The sequence below is a fragment of the Microcebus murinus genome, chromosome 8 (genome assembly GCF_040939455.1).
Source record: "Microcebus murinus isolate Inina chromosome 8, M.murinus_Inina_mat1.0, whole genome shotgun sequence".
NCBI classification, from domain to species: domain Eukaryota; kingdom Metazoa; phylum Chordata; class Mammalia; order Primates; family Cheirogaleidae; genus Microcebus; species Microcebus murinus.
The window spans coordinates 51,038,449-51,055,729 of record NC_134111.1 but is presented as its reverse complement, the minus strand read 5'-3'; the positions used below and the strand labels follow the sequence as shown (position 1 = coordinate 51,055,729).

The window sequence follows — 17,281 nt, the reverse complement described above, 5'->3', positions numbered from 1 at the left end:
AAGAAAGAGAGCACAATTTATAAAAACTTCTTCCAAAAATATTCTGATGTTTAAAGGAAGATGACTGCCCTTTATTGGAAACCAATCTTTTGCAGAGCCTCTCATTTCTCAAAGAGCTTAAAAGTTATTTTTTTGGGATTTCTTTTCTTTTTTATTTTGCAAATAAACATATTGATTTAAAAAGGGATTATTTCATGTTGACAGAGGTCTCAGAGCTTCTCTAGCTCTGTTTTGCTGTTGTCCAGCACTGCACACCGCCATGGTAGCATTAATCTCCTAATCACGTTCTTAATTAGGAGTAGTTCTCCTTCCTCTACCTTTATGATATGCACCCAGTCTTAGACACTCCTTTCAATCTCCCTTCCCTGAGTTTTCTGAAGCTGCCTCCGCTATTTTCCCACATGTGATCATATCCCATTTTACTAGAACCACTGACAGGCAATGCTTCGAGCACATGGGAATGATCAAATCTAGGCTTGAAAGTGGAATTACTTCGTCTCTGCATCCAGGGTTCCTTAGCTTCAACCCTACAAGATGATCCCACTAAACGTATCTGATCTGTAAGAGAATGAGTGACCACACAGAATGTACCAAACTGCTAAGCCACTGATCCAGCCAAGAAAAACAGCATGAGATATAATTTTAAAATGCATTCTTTCTCTTCATTTCCCCCAAATAGATATGGATGAATTATTGCTGGGAACTGCATTTTGCAGCCAGCAGATCCAGCAAACAACTTACTTGGGATTAGCCTCCTAAAGTAGCATCTCGCCAGCAGCAAAAGGGTAAAAACAACTTTAAATGGATTAATTAATATACTTTCCAGGAGAAGCGGTAGACAAGGAAATGACTGTTTAAAAGTTTTGCTCCAATAGTAATACTGTATGTCCTTAGGGAGGTGTAACTGGGGCATAGTTCACAGGAAGAGAGTAGAGGAAAAAAATTAATGACTGAAATGTCTTGAGGAAGAAAAACATAAAGCAACCCAGGACATGTTTCTCCAGTCCTAAGTGCTTTGTCACAAAATATATCTTGAACAAAAACTTGGAAGAGATATTTTAATGCATATGGCAAAAGGGTCATATTTCTTTAATTTATGAAGGGCTCTTATAATCTCATAAGCCATAAATGCAATCTGGACAAAGGATATAAAATAGCTATTCACAGACAAAAGAAAGTACAACCACCAAGAAATGTTTTAAAGGATGCTTAACCTCACTCATAATTAGAGAAATACAAAACAAAATAACAAAAATTTTCCAAGTTTGAAATTACCCAGGTTGAAGAATTTACAAACAGATATACTCACACACTGTTGGGGGAGTGAAAATTGGTGCAGACTTTCTAGAGTATAATTAGAAAATATTTATCAAATTTTAAATTTTACATAATGTCCATATAATTCTGTCGGTAAGAATTTATTCCACAAAAGTACCTCAAGGTACATGTATGACAATGAACATTGCATCAGTGTTTATAAGAACAAAAACCAACATACCTGTCCATAGGTTAAATATATTATAGTAATATATTTGTAGCATATTATGGCTAATCGATGTGGATTTGGACTGAAGGATCTCTGAGATACAATAAATGGGAAAAAAGCAAGATGCAGAAAAAAATGAATGATGTAATCCCAATTATAGAAGTATATAAATTCAAATGTTTTTAATATATGTACCATTATATGGTTATTACTCATAACAAATCATCCCAAAACTTAGTGGCTTTGTTTTACAATGATAATTTATTATTTCTCATAATTCCGTAGGCTTCCTGGGCAGTTCTTCTGTTGGTATCACCTGGGCTCACTCAGGTGGCTAAAGTCAGCTAGGGGATTGCTTAGGGCTAGACAGACTGACTTCTCTGGGCTCTCAACTGGTATAGCTGGAATGTCTGCAATGGGCCACATAGTTTTTCAACTCAGGTATCTTCATACAATGGAGGAAGCACTCCCAGAGGTCAGGAGTGAAAGCTGCAGGGCCTCTGTAGGCCAACACTTAAGACAGACAAAGTCTCCCCCATTGAATTTTATGGTCAAAGTGTGTTCCAGGACCACTCTGGCTTTACAAAGAGGAAAACAGACTCCACCTTTTGATTGGAAAAGTTGCAAAGAAATGGTGGTCATGTTTAATCTACCACTATACATACCTGCATATCACCGTATTTAAGTATATGAAATGTTACTGAAGAACTTATTAAAGTAATTGCCTCTGGGGAGTGGAGCTGGGAATTAGTGTGGGAAAGGACAAGGAAGAAATTCACTTTCATTTCATCCATTTCCATACTCAGGGCTGGCTTCACAGGCCTGACAGCTGTGCTGCTGCATCGGCGCCCTGCCCAGGAGGGCCCCTTGCACTTGGTCTAATGCTCTGTTGCCACCACCTTGAAATCCATAATAATTTCATTTTGAACTTGTGTTCTGTAAGTGAAGCCCAATGGTGCAGTGGGGGACCGTGCACACGAGTCAAGGGGACACATACAAACGTGTATCCATCACTCCTTGTCCTATTTCACATACAGTGTCTGAAATGCCCACGAGCACAGAATTCCGGCGCACTCATGATGCCTGGGGGTTCAGCATGACGCAGAGCAAGTACAAGGCAAGCCTGTCACATCTGCAATGAGTCAATACAGGCACTGCCAGCCCCAGAGGCCCCCTTTTCTTTTCTAACCCGAACTTGCTCTGAACACAGAAAGCATGCAATGGTATTGGCAAAGGAACTCTACCATATCCTTTCTTACCATGTTACTTCTATGCATAGCTGTCCCTCGCTACCCATGGGGGATTGGTTCCAGGAACCCCTGTGGATAAAGAACTCCAGGGATGCTCAAGTCCCTTATATAAAATGGTGGTATACTTGTGTAAAACCTATGCACATCCTCCCATATGCTTTAAATCATCTCTAGATTACTTATGATACCTAATATAACATAAATACTATATAATAGTTACTATACTGTATTGTTTAGGAAATGACAAGAACAAAATCTGTACGTGTTCAGTATAGATACAATCATATTTTTTTTTTGCATATTTTCAATCCATAGTTCCCTGAATATGCAGATGTGGAACCCGTGGATATCCAGGGCTGACGATATTGGCCAACCACTGATACTGAAAATAACAACACAAACGAAAAGGAAAGATAGGGCAACCCATAGTTCTCCTTCCTTTCAGTCCTTCCTTACTCATCTGTAAGCTGAACACAGAGAGTGTTAGTAGAATGTATGTACATCAAGAAGTGAAATAAAAACAGTTGAATCAGTTTTGTGCACAGTTTTCACTATCCTAGTAAGAACAAAATATATGCATATATGAGCTAGGAAATAAAAATTACATAAGTTTGGTGATTCCACATGCAAGTTACATATTCTTATATCTGCATTTGAAACTAGTATTGCACCATAGAAAGATAAACAGTAAATTTATGCTAATAATTTAAAATCTGTACTTTTCTTTATTAAAACAACATTAAATAGCAAATAAAGAACAAAATGGTGAGTTTTGTTTCCTGAGCACGCAGAAGAAAGGAAAAATCTGTACATTTTGGAACCACTAACAACCCTTTTTTTCTCTGGGAATAACAAGGGATTCCACATTTTTATTTTGCACTGGGCCCCACAAATTATATAATCACACTTGTCTGTACTGTTTAATTTTGTGCATATACATCATTTTTTATATATGTTAAAAATAGGTTTCATTTTACCTCACCTCTGTCATCCTTTTACTTCACGAGGCTTATGCTACCCTTTACCTCAAATTATCATAGATACGTTTTTTTAATTTTAAAGAAATTAAGAAAAGATAGATCCAGGGAACTGGCATCCAAAAAACAATAGGTAGTCAAATGAAGAAACACTTTTAGTAAACAAAGGCAATATTTTGTACCATTATTCCTTCTCTCTTTCTTTTATACGGGTAAACATTCTCCCTGATTTATAGCACTGCAACCATAGCCAGCACAATGAAATTAAGCAAGAATAATATGCCAGATTAAAAAACCCAAACCCAATTTTATGAACTCAATTCATGACAGCTGCACTGTCAACATAAATATTTATTCTCTCAAGGGCCATGGATGCAAGGTCATCTACACCACGAGGGATGCCTGCCTTGATGGGTACATATTCATCAACTCAGGATATGTACAAGATGAGTAGAGATTATTTACAGGGATAACTCCTTGGAAAATTAATGCAAAAAAAGGATTTCTCTGGTTGCATTTACTAGCATGGTATCAACATGATGTCCCATAGCTATCATGACTAACATCTTTATTAAAATTGAAGGAAGTAATATTTTTATATTTACCTCTTAGGCTTTTAATATTACTATGTACATTACTTTAAATTTTCAACAAATGTATTCATTCTTAATAACTAAAAATTAAAATTAATTATACTCAAATGACTTACGTGCTTAGAGTTTTATATTTGAAACACAGTAACATTTTGCAATAATGTTCTCAGATTTAAAACATCAGATGATGCTGATAAGAGGCTCTTGTTATTGGGGTTTGGTGAAACAGTAAAGCAAATGGAGCAAGTGAACAGAAACCCTGGTAGGTATGTTGGGGTCAGTTTGAGTGAAGATTATGTCTCAAAATGTCTTGACAGGTTTAGAAATTTTAAAACTTTTTTTCTTTTTCAAGAGGTTGAAAAGAGTTAAATATAAGTTTTGCAAGTCTTGCCCAATGACCAATTAAAGAGAATATTCTGCATAGAATATACTGCAGGAGAAGCCCATACAGTGGTTGCTTCTGGAGAGGAGACCTGGTGACTGGGACAGGGAAGGAAGGGTAGAAACATACTTTGCACGATCTACCCTGTTGTACTTTTTGAATTTTGTACCAAATTCATGTATTACCCAGTCCCAATAAATGAAATAATTTCTTTAAAATAAAAAAACAAAGAGAATTCTTGCTTTGCATGATGCACCATGTTACGGCTAATTTTTAAAAGTGCCATTGTCTGAAGGTGTCCAGTTAGTTTTGTGATCATTATTAAATATAGACAGTCTGTGGAGGGATATGGAACCGAGAATACAAAACCACATGAGCATAAAAAAACTCCTGTCATCTTAAGTTCAATCATTTTGAAACTGGGAACAAAATGTTCAAATCAACTCGGCTATTTAAAGGGGGCAATGGACTAATAAATTAGAAATATTTGTTTTATAATGGGCATTGGTGGAACCTCTTCCTGCAAAGCATTTCTGTTTTGATCCTTAGAACTTAATGGTTCTTTCTCTTTAATGATTTCTTTTTTGCTACAGAAAGAGTTTTGGGATATCAATGTCAAAGCTTTAACGCCTGAGGACAAATATTTTTCTAGTTCTACTCTGACCATCACAAATTCTGTAAAGATGTGTTAAACTGGGAGTAAATGTTTGGTGTTCCCCCACACAAACGAGGAATAGGCTATATAATCTGGTCTGTAGCCTTTTGATTTGACAGAAAATGGTTCTTAATCTTTTGGAGGGGGTAACAGACTTCTATCAGATTATCAGGAAAACTATGGACCCTCTTTCAGAAAAAAATGTACACACACATATAAAAAATGTCAAGGGTTAAATAGCTGGTCCATGAACTCCCCAGGGGCCATGAACCCCAGACTGAAGGCACTGTTTGTAGATCATTTCTCTTTCTGACACTCCACACACAGACCTATCTGCCAATGAACTAAATGAGTCATCGTATTACTAAAAGGCAAAAAAGCTCATCTTTGGGTCTAATCCTAAATTTTTCCTAAACAAACCAAGAACTCTTTTCATTCCAAAAGTTCCCATAACTGAATTCTGGTTATTTAAACTATATTCTTCAGCCTAAACTGATAATAACTTACTACTGAAGAGTTAATATAGGTAAGAAGATAAGGACGATTTCTGGGATTTAGTTGGTGGTCAACAAAATTCATCTATGATCATTAATTACTTATTGTTCACATACAGAGACTCACCATGCAAATGTAAAACCCAAATGCCCACGATGATTTTAAGTCAGATCTGGCCTCGGATCCCTCATATGGGATGCTTTCAGGAGCTCACCTTCCTTCTACGCCAGGCCAGAGAGGATTCTCCCAAATTCTGGGACGACACAGATGTGAAAAAGAGTGATGTGGCGTGTTCATGCCTCTGTGACCCAAAGCCCCAGGCCTGACATCTGCAGTGAACTACGGCCACACTGAAAGTGGGAGGCACCGACCAAGGCCTGCAGGCTCCACATCCCCGGGAGAAACCAACTTATGGCCTCTTGCTCTGGGCTCCTTTAGCCCGGGGCCTTGGAGTTCCAGGTCTTTCAGGCTGTGTTGGAGGGGCGCAGTGCTCTAGGCCTTCATAGTCGCTGAATCTCAGCAATTGTAGATGCTGTGCTCCCTGAGCTGGCTTCATTTCCTGATCTGATCTCAGGTCCAATATCAACCTGTTTTTCTTAGAGACACTTTTTTTTTATTTTGACCATCTGTATCCTCATCTCCCCAGGAAGAAACTCAGCCTTTCCTTCACAGACAGATCTGATTTTAAAAATAAACCGCTGGGAGGTGGCACAGATGTGAACGGGCCGCTCCTGATGCTGTTCACCTGATCCAGAGACATCAGAAGAGACAGCGTTTGGGCTGGGTCTCGGGCGGTGGGGAAGGAAGGGGGTGGCAGGCACAGGGCCCCCACACCCAAGAGACCAGGAAGGCCCAGGCAGGAGCGGCAGTGAGTGAGCCCGAAGTTGGGAGTCTGCCAGGGGGTGTTTCACTGAGAACAGGATCTCCAGTTCTCCCGGTTGACACTGCTGGGCTTGTTACCTGTGTTTGCATCAAGAGAGCAAGCAGGTACATAACCAGTCTCCGAAAGAGCTGGCAAGGGGTCAGGGAGGGGCAGAAGGATATCAAAACCTATCCTGCCCTCGAGAAGGCCAGGAGGCTCTGACGGGCTCCTCTCTCCATGAGGGACCTGAGGATGGGAGGAGCTGGCCCTTCACTCCGAGAGGGCGGCTCTGACCCCCACCCGGCCCCAGCGAAGACGTGTCACATCAGAAGGGCTGGTATCCACTGCCTGGGTCTGGTGGCATCTTTCTGTCAGTTACATTCCTGCCAGCCTTATGAAGGCAACACTTGCAGGGGGACTTGCTCTGGAAACCCTTTTGACTCTCACTGGCAGTTCTTCTCTCTTCCCCCCACCTCCAGCCCCTGTATCCTCCTCTGCTGTAGCTCTTAGCTCATTTTATTTTAATATTTCTTTGCATATATTTTCATCTTCATTAGAATGTGAACTCCTTGAGGGCCACAAGCTGGCCCTTTCCCCATCCATGGTGCCTGGCACAGCATTCAGTGGGTGCTGCACTGATGCTTGCCGATGTGATTTAGGTTGATAAAAATGTGTGTGTTAGTTAACAGATGCAATATGGCTAGAAAAGGACATAGGGCCAAATTTATAAAACTGAGCGTGTCAGGGTAGCTAGTTTGAACCATACCCCTTGGGCAGCAGCGAGAGCAGCATTAGGTGTCTGAGCAGCTAGGGGGAAGGTATTTGACCCCTGCTCTGTCTATGCCAGATGTCCTCAAACTGGCCACATGCAGGTGTTTTTTCCCGTTTGTTTTTTTACTTCAAAATAAGATATGTGCAGTGTGCATAGGAATTTGTTCATAGTTTTTTTTAAACTATAGTCCGGCCCTCCAATGGTCTGAGGGACAGTGAACTGGCCCACTGTTTAAAAATTTTGAGGACCCCTGTCTATGCATTCATCTGCCTCCACCACCACACCATCTACTGGGTGCTTTCTTGGGGCTAAGTGAGGTATGGATTGCATGATATCATTTCTTCCTCCCAACAACAATTTGTGGTAGGATTATTTTGACCTCCATTTTATTTTAAAAATGAGGGAAGAGAGCTAGGGAGATTATGTGACTTCCCTGAGGACACAGAGCTGGCAAAAAGCAAGGCCAGGGCTGTCACCATGTCCTGGCCAATTCCAGTCCATGGTCTTCACACTATTTTTTTTCTTTTGAGACAAAGTCTCACTATGTTGCCCAGGCTAGTCTTGAACTCCTGGGCTCAAGAGATCCTCCTGCCTCAGATGGTCTTTAAACTCTATACTGCCTTCTGCCTCCTTCTCACTGGCGAGGCCTGAGAAAGAAGGGAGGTAACTGTGGGTGGTGGAATGGAATTGAAAAGCAAGAGATAAATGCACAATTGATTATAATGGGAGACCAGCTAGGACAAGGAGAAGCAGGGGGAAAAACCAACCTGAAATTCTACAGAGTAAGGTACCATGATGTCTGCAACCTGCTTTCAATAGTTCAGCCATTAGATAAATACATATACAAATACATATATATGGAGAGAGAGAGAGAGAACTCTTTTTTTTTTCTGAATGTTTGAAAGTTTGAATTAAAAGTTGGAGGGAAAAAAGGTAAGTCTAACATTTCAGACCTAGGTGAGGTCTGGAGAAGGGACTTGGATGAGGGAGAAGAATATATAAAGCAACAAACAGAAAGCAAGAAAGAGAATTTGGGGGCGAGGGATTCCCAACTATCTAAAATGTCTCCAAAAATGTATTAACAGAGCCAGGACTTAGATGTTTAGAGTATTATGCACACACTTCCAAAAGTTGTTATCAGGAATTCACCTAGGGATTTTAATTTATTAATTTTCATTTATTAATCACCACCTTAATATGCTGTCTGCTATGTATGATGACATTTTTTGATAATGATGGAATGAAAATGTCAAAAGAGGGAGTGTGACTCACAGAATAGTTTTCAGAGAATTAAAACACTAACATTTTTAAAAGATATTTAAAAACTTAATAACTTTTTTGATAAGCAAATAATTTTGTGTTGTTCACAAAGTTGTGTATGTTTCTGAACAGGTGTATCTCTTACTAAATGCAATATCTGATCATTTTACTACATTCTCCATTTTTCAAGTTCTGCTTTTAACAGAAATTATATATAGTGAAAGTTATTATAAAGATTTTTTTTCAGAATATTTGTATTGGGCAATTCTTTGGACTTTAAATAAAGCTAAGCATGGGCAAAAATACCCTTCAAACAAACTAAAACTCACAACAAATAGCAAAGGCCTAAAAATGAAAAACTGTTTTCACTGACACTTATTGGTAAGAGTTTCAGCACTTTCCCCAGAACTATTAGAGAGGTAGACACAATACTGGACAGTGGAAGAGAGAAAATAGTAGTGGATGTCCCCCCCAAAAGAGGACTTGCTTTACTATTTTTGGAAAAGGTCACAATACTACTCAATGGTATGTTACACTCAGACCCAAAGCTTAGAGCAGTGTTTCGGGAGCAAATCAGAATCAAGGACTAGAGTGCTCCACAATCAAATCACTGGGACCTATGCAGAAACTCAAGTGCTGAAGGAGGGGAGGGAGCAAGCATAGATCATGGTGCATATATCCAGAAAAGAAATTTATGAAAATTTTGTTACAGAGCATAAAATAAGGTCCACATAGAGGTTATAAGAAACAATTGGAGGCAATATATGAATTTCTAAGAACATTTAATAATTTTTTAAAGTAAAAGAGAGAAGCAGTAAAAAAATTTTAAAACTCATTCAATTCATGCAGCTAACACCATTGGGAAAACACATTACTACGTATATTGTGTTATTTTTCAAATCGGCTATGAATAAAAGTCAGATATTCTCTTTATAAAACAAACTTTAAAATATTTTTAAATCATGAAATAGCCAAGTTCATGGTGAATTTAATGGATTTAAACTCTATGTTCATTAAATATTACGGAAAATGAAAAATAAACAGACCAAGATAAAAACATTTGAGGAATTATAACAAAGGGTTAATGTCTTGATCAAATAAAGCAATCACATAATATGTCCCGAAAAAGAAAATATAGTTAGTAAGAAATAGATAAGAATACCTCAACCATCCTAGTAATCAAAGAAGCACAATTACAATAACACTGCCTATTATACTGGAAACATATATAGCTGGTCCCCAACTTTTGATGGTTCAATTTACAATTTGTCTACTTATGATGGTGCAAAACTGATATGTATTCGGTAGAAATGGTACTTCAAGTAGCCACACAACCATTCTTTTTTTTCACTTTTAGTACAGTATTCAATAAACTACATGAGATATTCAACACTTGATTATAAAACAGGCCTTTTTGTTAGATGATTTTTGCCCAACTGTAGGCTACTATAAGTGTTCTGAGAACATTTAAGGAAGGCTGGCTAAGCGACGATGTTTGGTAGGTTAGGTGTATCAAATGCATAATTGAATTATGATAGTCTCAACTTACAATGGGTTTATGGGGTTGTAACCCCATCGTAAGTTGAGCAGCATCTGTGTGTATTAATGGTCATGCTGGCCAAGGCCAGAAGCAATAGGCACGCTCAAGTACTCTTGGTGGCAGAATAAAAGCCATTGAAAATAAATGTGACCACATTTATCCAGAGCTATCAAAGTTTTCATACTCTTTAAATTAGTAATTCTTTTTCTGGATATTTATCCTGGAGAAGTAATTCTTGAAGTATAGTCCAGGGACAAGTGAGGGCTCCAAGATTCTCAGAGAGGGAATCAAAGAGTTCAAAACTCTTCTCATAATGATATTAAGAAATTACTTGTCTTTTTAACTCTCATTCTGTCACAAGGGTACAGTGGAGTTTCCCAGGAGCTACGTGATGTGACACAGCACCATTGCTACGAGAATGTGTGCATGTAGGATTATAGAATTTGAGAATAATCTTGCACCTTATTTTTACGCTTTCAATAAGCATTCGACATAAGCAACTTACTTCTAATTCATAAAGCCTTGAATAAAACCCATAGAATCTCTCTAAAGTACTGATTGCCATTATCACTTAAATCTGGCAGAAACCCCAATTTGGACATAAAATATCTGTATGAGAAATAGAAAAACTACACTAGGAAATTCAACACAGATGAGTAAGGAACAAAGATATTCAATCAGAGAGCCTTAGCCTGGGGCAAGGATGCCAGCCAGGTGAATGCAGAAGTAGGCACTAAGGGATGGGTGAGTCACCAAAGCCCACTGCTGGAAGACACGATGCTTAGCCCTTGCTGCCCAAGGGACACATCTGAAGAGATTTAAGAAGCTACTGATGTCCTGGCCCATCTTCTAGAGATTCTGGTTTCATTAGTCTACTGAGGGCCCAGGCATGGGAATTTTTTGAAAAAGCTCCCCAGATAATTCTAATGTGAAACCAGTTTTAAGAACTATAACTATAAATGATGAAAGATACCAAAAAATTCTTCTTCCCTTCCAAAGGATATATTTTGATACAATAGGAACTGTTGCCCTATATTTTATTCTTTCCATTCACATAATTTGTGGCTCTGCCTTCTTTAATTTGCAAACCAAAAAGGGAGGGGGACGCTAATGTTTTCAACTCCGAAGGCACAGAAGTAACCATTCGATCAACATTAACTCTGACCACTCCGGTCAGCAAGGCAGCATTTAAATAAAGGTATCTCTATTTTATAATAAGATGGCCCAGGAAGCTGGAGAGCTTTGCAAAAAGTCGTCCAGCAAAGTTGGGTTAAACCAGGGATAGACTGGAATTTCAGGCCCGACCACTGGACCACATCAACAGTCTTTGGAAGGTCTGTCTTGCATTTATCGGTTTGGGCTAGAGAGCTCCAAACCCTGAAGCCAGTGAGATCAAACAGGGGCAAGACTGCGGGAATTCAGAGAGGCCAACCCAGTCACAAAACTCCCCGCTGCTTCTTCCTCGGTCTCAGACGCTCTGCCCCGGTGACTGTGCCCTCACCTCTCCCAGCAGCCGGGAGACTATCCGCAGGAGTGGAATTTGGCCCCACAAGAGCAGGAAAGTCCCATGACCACAGGGCTTTCTGCACATAAAGAGCTTAGCAATACCCCCCAGGCCGCACCACGAGTTCCTCCTGTAAGTCTCAAGCTCTTAAAAGTTTTCCCGACTAGAACTGCCTTTGCCTGGAGGAACCCGTTAAACCTCAGAGCGGATTTCTCCAGATGATGACTGAACACCAAACAAAAAACAAAACCAGGCATTCGGAGACACAACACATGACACCCACCAAGGACAGGCTGAGCTCTCACCAGTCCTGCCTGGGGGCGCGGCAAAGCAGAACACAGAGTGTCGCACAACACAACCACCGAGTGAAGAAACCCGGCCTTCTTCTGTGTGCTCAGTCCCTCGGGACAAGGCCGCCCGCAAACACTATCATTTGGTTAACTGACCCCAATCCTTTAGGGATGCTGAAAAACAGCCTTGTTAGCCACACAAGAATTCAGAACCAGATTGCTTTGTCTTTGGGTGAAACGAGACCCTGGGTGGAAATGAATCTCTCCCCGCCCTCCCTCTAGGACCTTCAGCGCACTGCACCTTTCTTAGAGCATTTTCCAGTTTGTCTTATATTTGTGTTTGTGCTTGTCTGTCTTCTCCACTGGACTGCAAACCACAGAAAGGCAGACATGGTGTATTTTGCACCTCCACGTGGTGGGAACCAAGTGCATTTACTGAATATGACAGAAGCTTCTTAGGGATGGAATTTTTAAAGTGGCATCAATTATCCCCGAGTTGAGCAGCTCTTTGGAAGGGCAGGCTGCCCAGTAGGTCAGCTGAGTGAGTGGAAAGGCCCTCGGTGAGATGAAATACAGGGGAGGGGGTGGGGTGAGGCGTCAACAGCGTGCGGGCAACTGCACAGCCAAGAGAGGTGTTTCAGAACCTCTGTTCTCAGCAGCTTCTAAAACACCTGAGCATCCACTGTACGCTCCTGAAATGAGCACCCAAAGGAGCACCAACTCAGAGGAAGTGACTACTGGTTACAGCACCCTGCCAACAGGCCTACCGAGCAGCATCTGGTTATTCCTGGCATCTGCCAGTTAAGCCTTGATCTGTTCAGACCCCCTGATCATCTTCTGAGAAACAGTGGGATCATAGCCTGGGGAGCAGGTAGAATTTCAAGTTATCAATAATGTAACAGAATGCCCATAAACACTAAGGACTTCATATAGTCTGAGAGCTACAGGCAAGACACCTACCAGGCATCCCGAGGGTGAAATACCATCACCCTCAATCTGTTTCTTGACCAAAATTCATTTTTAATATGTGCCATGCAACTATGTCACTAGATAAATACATGTATTTAATATTGATGTGATAAATGTGACTCTGCCTAGTTTTGAACAACTGTCTCTGTTTATCTTCTAGAAACATATTTAAGATCATAAGGCTAAATAAACATCCTTCACCATCAGAAAAAGATGAGCTGCCACTCACTCTCTGCCCCCTCCCCCACAGACAAAGATGAAATCAAATTATGTCAGTGCCATGGCACATATTTAGGTCTGGTGAAACATAATTAGAAAAGCCAGAGATGTTTTTGAGCATAATTCCCAAATGCAAACAGTGACATGTACTATTGCTCCACTCTCCCACCCTCTCTAAAGAATAAGAATAATAATAAAATCCATTCTGACCTTGTAGAGCATACGTCCTTCTTTTTCTGTCTCTCAAAGTTCTCAGACATCCAGTGAATATCTATCCTTTATTTGGACAGCAAAATGTACCTTCATCGCCGTCAATTCCCTGTTCTGATCTACCACTGACTCTCAGCCCACAGAGAAGAAATCGGTGCTGATGGTTCTCCGGGAATGCTCAGGCAGTCAAAGGCAGTAAGAAAAGACTTCCTTTTTATTTTATTTTTTTAACTTTAGTTAGCTCCTAATAACTTCACTCCCTTCCTTTCTGGATTTGAATCATTTTGTCACTCCATGGAAAAGCCTGAAGACACAGGAGCGAAACCCTGGTGCAGACACAGGTCTAAGTCATCGGAGCAGGCTTCCGCTTGGTTTAAAAGAATCAGAACTGTGAGGAGAGAGACAAGAGAACCAGCCAACAGGATGTGTGTGGCTGGAGTTCCTGGCATGAAGTCTTGGCTTTCATGTTTATTTTTGGATGTATTTTTCTTAGCCCTTTGATGCAAATTTCTGGCCTGGGAAGTAACCCTGCAGTAACAGTTCCGAAGTTGCCAAAAGTAAGCACGGGCTACTGACTTGGAAGAATGCAAGCCCCTTGGCTGCTCGGCTCCAGTTACTCCTTAGAGGAGGGTGCAGGTACGGCGGCATTAACAGGCAGGCGAGGGGCTGCCTGTCTGCAGATAGGCCATGCAGTCCCACCTCAATACCCAGGCCCACTAAATACCCACCTGAAATGCCAGTTCACCTAGAAAGCCCACCATTAATGCAAAAGTGAAACAACCTGAAATTGTTAGCATGCTAAATAAAGCCGTAAAACCCACCAAAGGACTTCTGAGATATTTACGTTCTGAGACATTACGTTTTAAGCATTTGGCTTTCACTTTTCTGACAGCTACAGACAGATAGGAACATCAAGCCTATTCAAGCAGAAGCAGATGCCTCTGGAAGGTGTATTATTCTAATATGATATTCTAATAAAGCACATGAGCAAAAACTAACCTGCCATCATTTCAACAGTTCTTATTCTTACATTAATGAAGGATTATTAATGGAAAAGGGCTTTTGCTCCTATGTATTCTAAAAAAGGCAGTAAATAGAAATAACTAAAAAGCTTTTCAGTTCCATAACTGCTAACATATCTGAATAACCTTACAGAAAAGAAAATTTCTGAAAATTAAGCACTAGACTTTTTCTTCAACAGCATTTGCTACTCTTGGCAATATCCCTGTTTACTAATTGCTTTCTTTTCCTAAGACAGAAACATGAACCATCTTATTTTTATCACTCAGTTTTATATCTCAGAAGGCATGAACTAGATTAACAATATGTAGTTAACAATATTTACTGAGGCCACAGCTACTTTTGGGAAATAAACTCTACTGGAGCAATCATTAAATCCAAGCATTGGTTCTCTGTGACATGTTTTGCCTTGGTTGGAATAAAATCACAATAGAGCACCAAAGAGGTTTCTGAATAACAGTTACTGCTAGGAAACCACTTTTATTGTGACATGAGTCAGACTATAAATTTACAATACTGCTTTTGTTTTTAACAGCTCTGTAATTTTATTATTGTCTTTAAATTTCCAAAGACTTTGTTCATAAATATGTATTATTTTGAATATGCTCACACATGGCTCACAGTTTGAGCATATTCAAAATAAAGGAAAATTTTGTGCCAGAATGATGTTCGTGCAATGGAAACACAGGTAAACAGGTGGAAACCAGATCGAGGCCTCTCAGGAGCATCTTTTATGGATTTGACCGGGAGTGCCTCTCTAAAATGTACTTTCCTGCACACACTGGACTCATCACCTCATTCAATTTTATATATTAGGAACATTCCACGTGAAGATGTCAGAACATGCCGCAAACCTGAAAGCGCCTCATACGGACACAACATTAGACAGAAATTCAGGGGACAAAAAAAAACCAAAAACCTCTCATTGTTGTTGTTCTAACCATTGGAAACCGTCTTATAATATATGTGCAGAGAAGAAAGCATGGAATTGGAGAGTAAATCAGTTTTACGTTTATTTCCAGTGCTACCATCAATCATAAATATCCATAATCTTGGATCAACTATTAATAACTAGTTTAAACTCCCAAGCCTACACTTAACTGCTTTGCCATTTAACTGCCTTACTGAGGGTAGAAAATGCCACTAGTGTCAAAGAGTTTAAATTATAAATTATAATTGTCTCAAGAACTAAAAATGGTATTCCAAGACTTTTAATTTTCTTCTGTATGTAATTCAGAAACATAACTATCTCCAATATTTCTCTCACGCTCTCTCTCTTTCTCTCTGCCTGTTTCTTCCTCCCTCCTAAAATGTTACCAGAAAATGAGATGTTTTATACCCTGGTTAATACTTTTTATTAAGTTCTAATATCAAAAAGGCATAAATGGAGACATTATTCACCAACTCAAAATAAATTTAGCATAATTCACTTAAGCTAAGAAAATATGACCTGACTAAAATAAAGCATCCCAGCACCTTCAAATCTGACCATAAATTGGCAACTGGAAGGAGGGAAAAGGGAGGAGGAAAGGAAGCACTAATAGTTTTCATTAGGAAAGATGTAGGTACAAAGAAAAGTATCAAGCTGCTACCTTAGTTATATATTGGGGATTATTTATTTTATGTGTTTGTAGAGACTATTGAATAAATGCTTCTGGTCAGATTTATACCAATAACTTTTCTTTTATTATTATTATTATTATATTTTAGAGATGGGGTCTCACTCTTGCTCAGGCTGGTCTCGAGCTCCTGAGCTCAAGTAATCCTCCCGCCATGGCCTCCCAGAGTACTATGATTACAGGTGTGAGCCACCGCATCCAGCCTACCAATAACTTTTAAAAAATACTCTGGGTGCTGCCCATTTGACTTACAATATAACAGACAATATGAAACAAGAGATATCTGGGATGGAATTGAATAGGATTTCAAAATCTCACATGTGGTTCTCTGAATACATACCTCTGGAAGCCCAGGAAACTTGCCTTTGGCCCAGAAAGGAAGGGGGATATGTGTGGCCATTGAATTCCCAAGTGTAAGATATAAAATAGAGTATTTGCTCAGCCTATTAAGGGACTATTTTTACACTGAGCTAGCTGTTGGTAATTAGGGACCATAACTTTCAGTTAGAAGGAGCAACTCGGAATTCCCATGGGAGTGTTCTCGCTCAGCCCCTGTAAGTGACATCAAGAGGACATACAGGAGACAAAGCTAAACGTCACAGTGCCTGCCACAAGCTGCACCCAGCACACCATTCCTACAGAGTAAACAGTTAAATGAGAGGCACGTGCCCACGTGGACCTGTGATTCAGGTTCTCTCGTTTTTACTATTTGGAACCTATCCCCTAATGCAGACCCTGAGCAGCTTACCTACCGACAGTGGGGGCCTTACCCAGTTCACCTTTCTGCTGCCTCCTTTTGCCACTCCCAGGCCAGTGATGATTCAGGAGTCTGCCTGAATACTGAAGCTGCATCGTTCTTCCCTACATAGTTCTTCCCTTTCGATAATCGGCTGACAAGACTAACATAGATTTCAGCTGCCAGGACTAGCTCAGCTTTTAATTTTGCTAACAGATATCATTTGCCAGTACAATGGATGGCTGGATTATTAACCTTATTCTCTGCCATAATTAAGAAATAGGTGTTCTGGCTATCAAATATTTTGCTAGCAGATTAGTGTGTATGTCATGAATAAATCACTAACATTCAAAGTATAGAAATAAAATTTATGTAATGATAATGATATATTGTGAAATTATAGGATTGATTTATTTTATTTCTCCTCCAAGTAGAATAGAGG

The 17,281-nt window shown here is 39.8% G+C and overlaps 1 protein-coding gene across 3 annotated transcripts in view; it reads right to left on the bottom strand.

Annotated features, from left to right (window-relative positions):
* The window catches only part of RAPGEF4 (Rap guanine nucleotide exchange factor 4), a 286,204-nt gene that overhangs the window by 200,319 nt on the left and 68,604 nt on the right, over window positions 1-17,281 (bottom strand). Inside the window, exon 1 of one of the 3 annotated variants that reach the window (XM_012781951.3) lies at window positions 13,465-13,730. The exons of the other annotated variants lie outside the window; for them this stretch is intronic. Coding sequence (XP_012637405.1) covers window positions 13,465-13,476 — 12 coding nt within the window. The 5' untranslated portion in view covers window positions 13,477-13,730. Of the gene's footprint in view, window positions 1-13,464; window positions 13,731-17,281 lie in introns of those variants that run through there. 3 annotated transcript variants of the gene reach the window in all.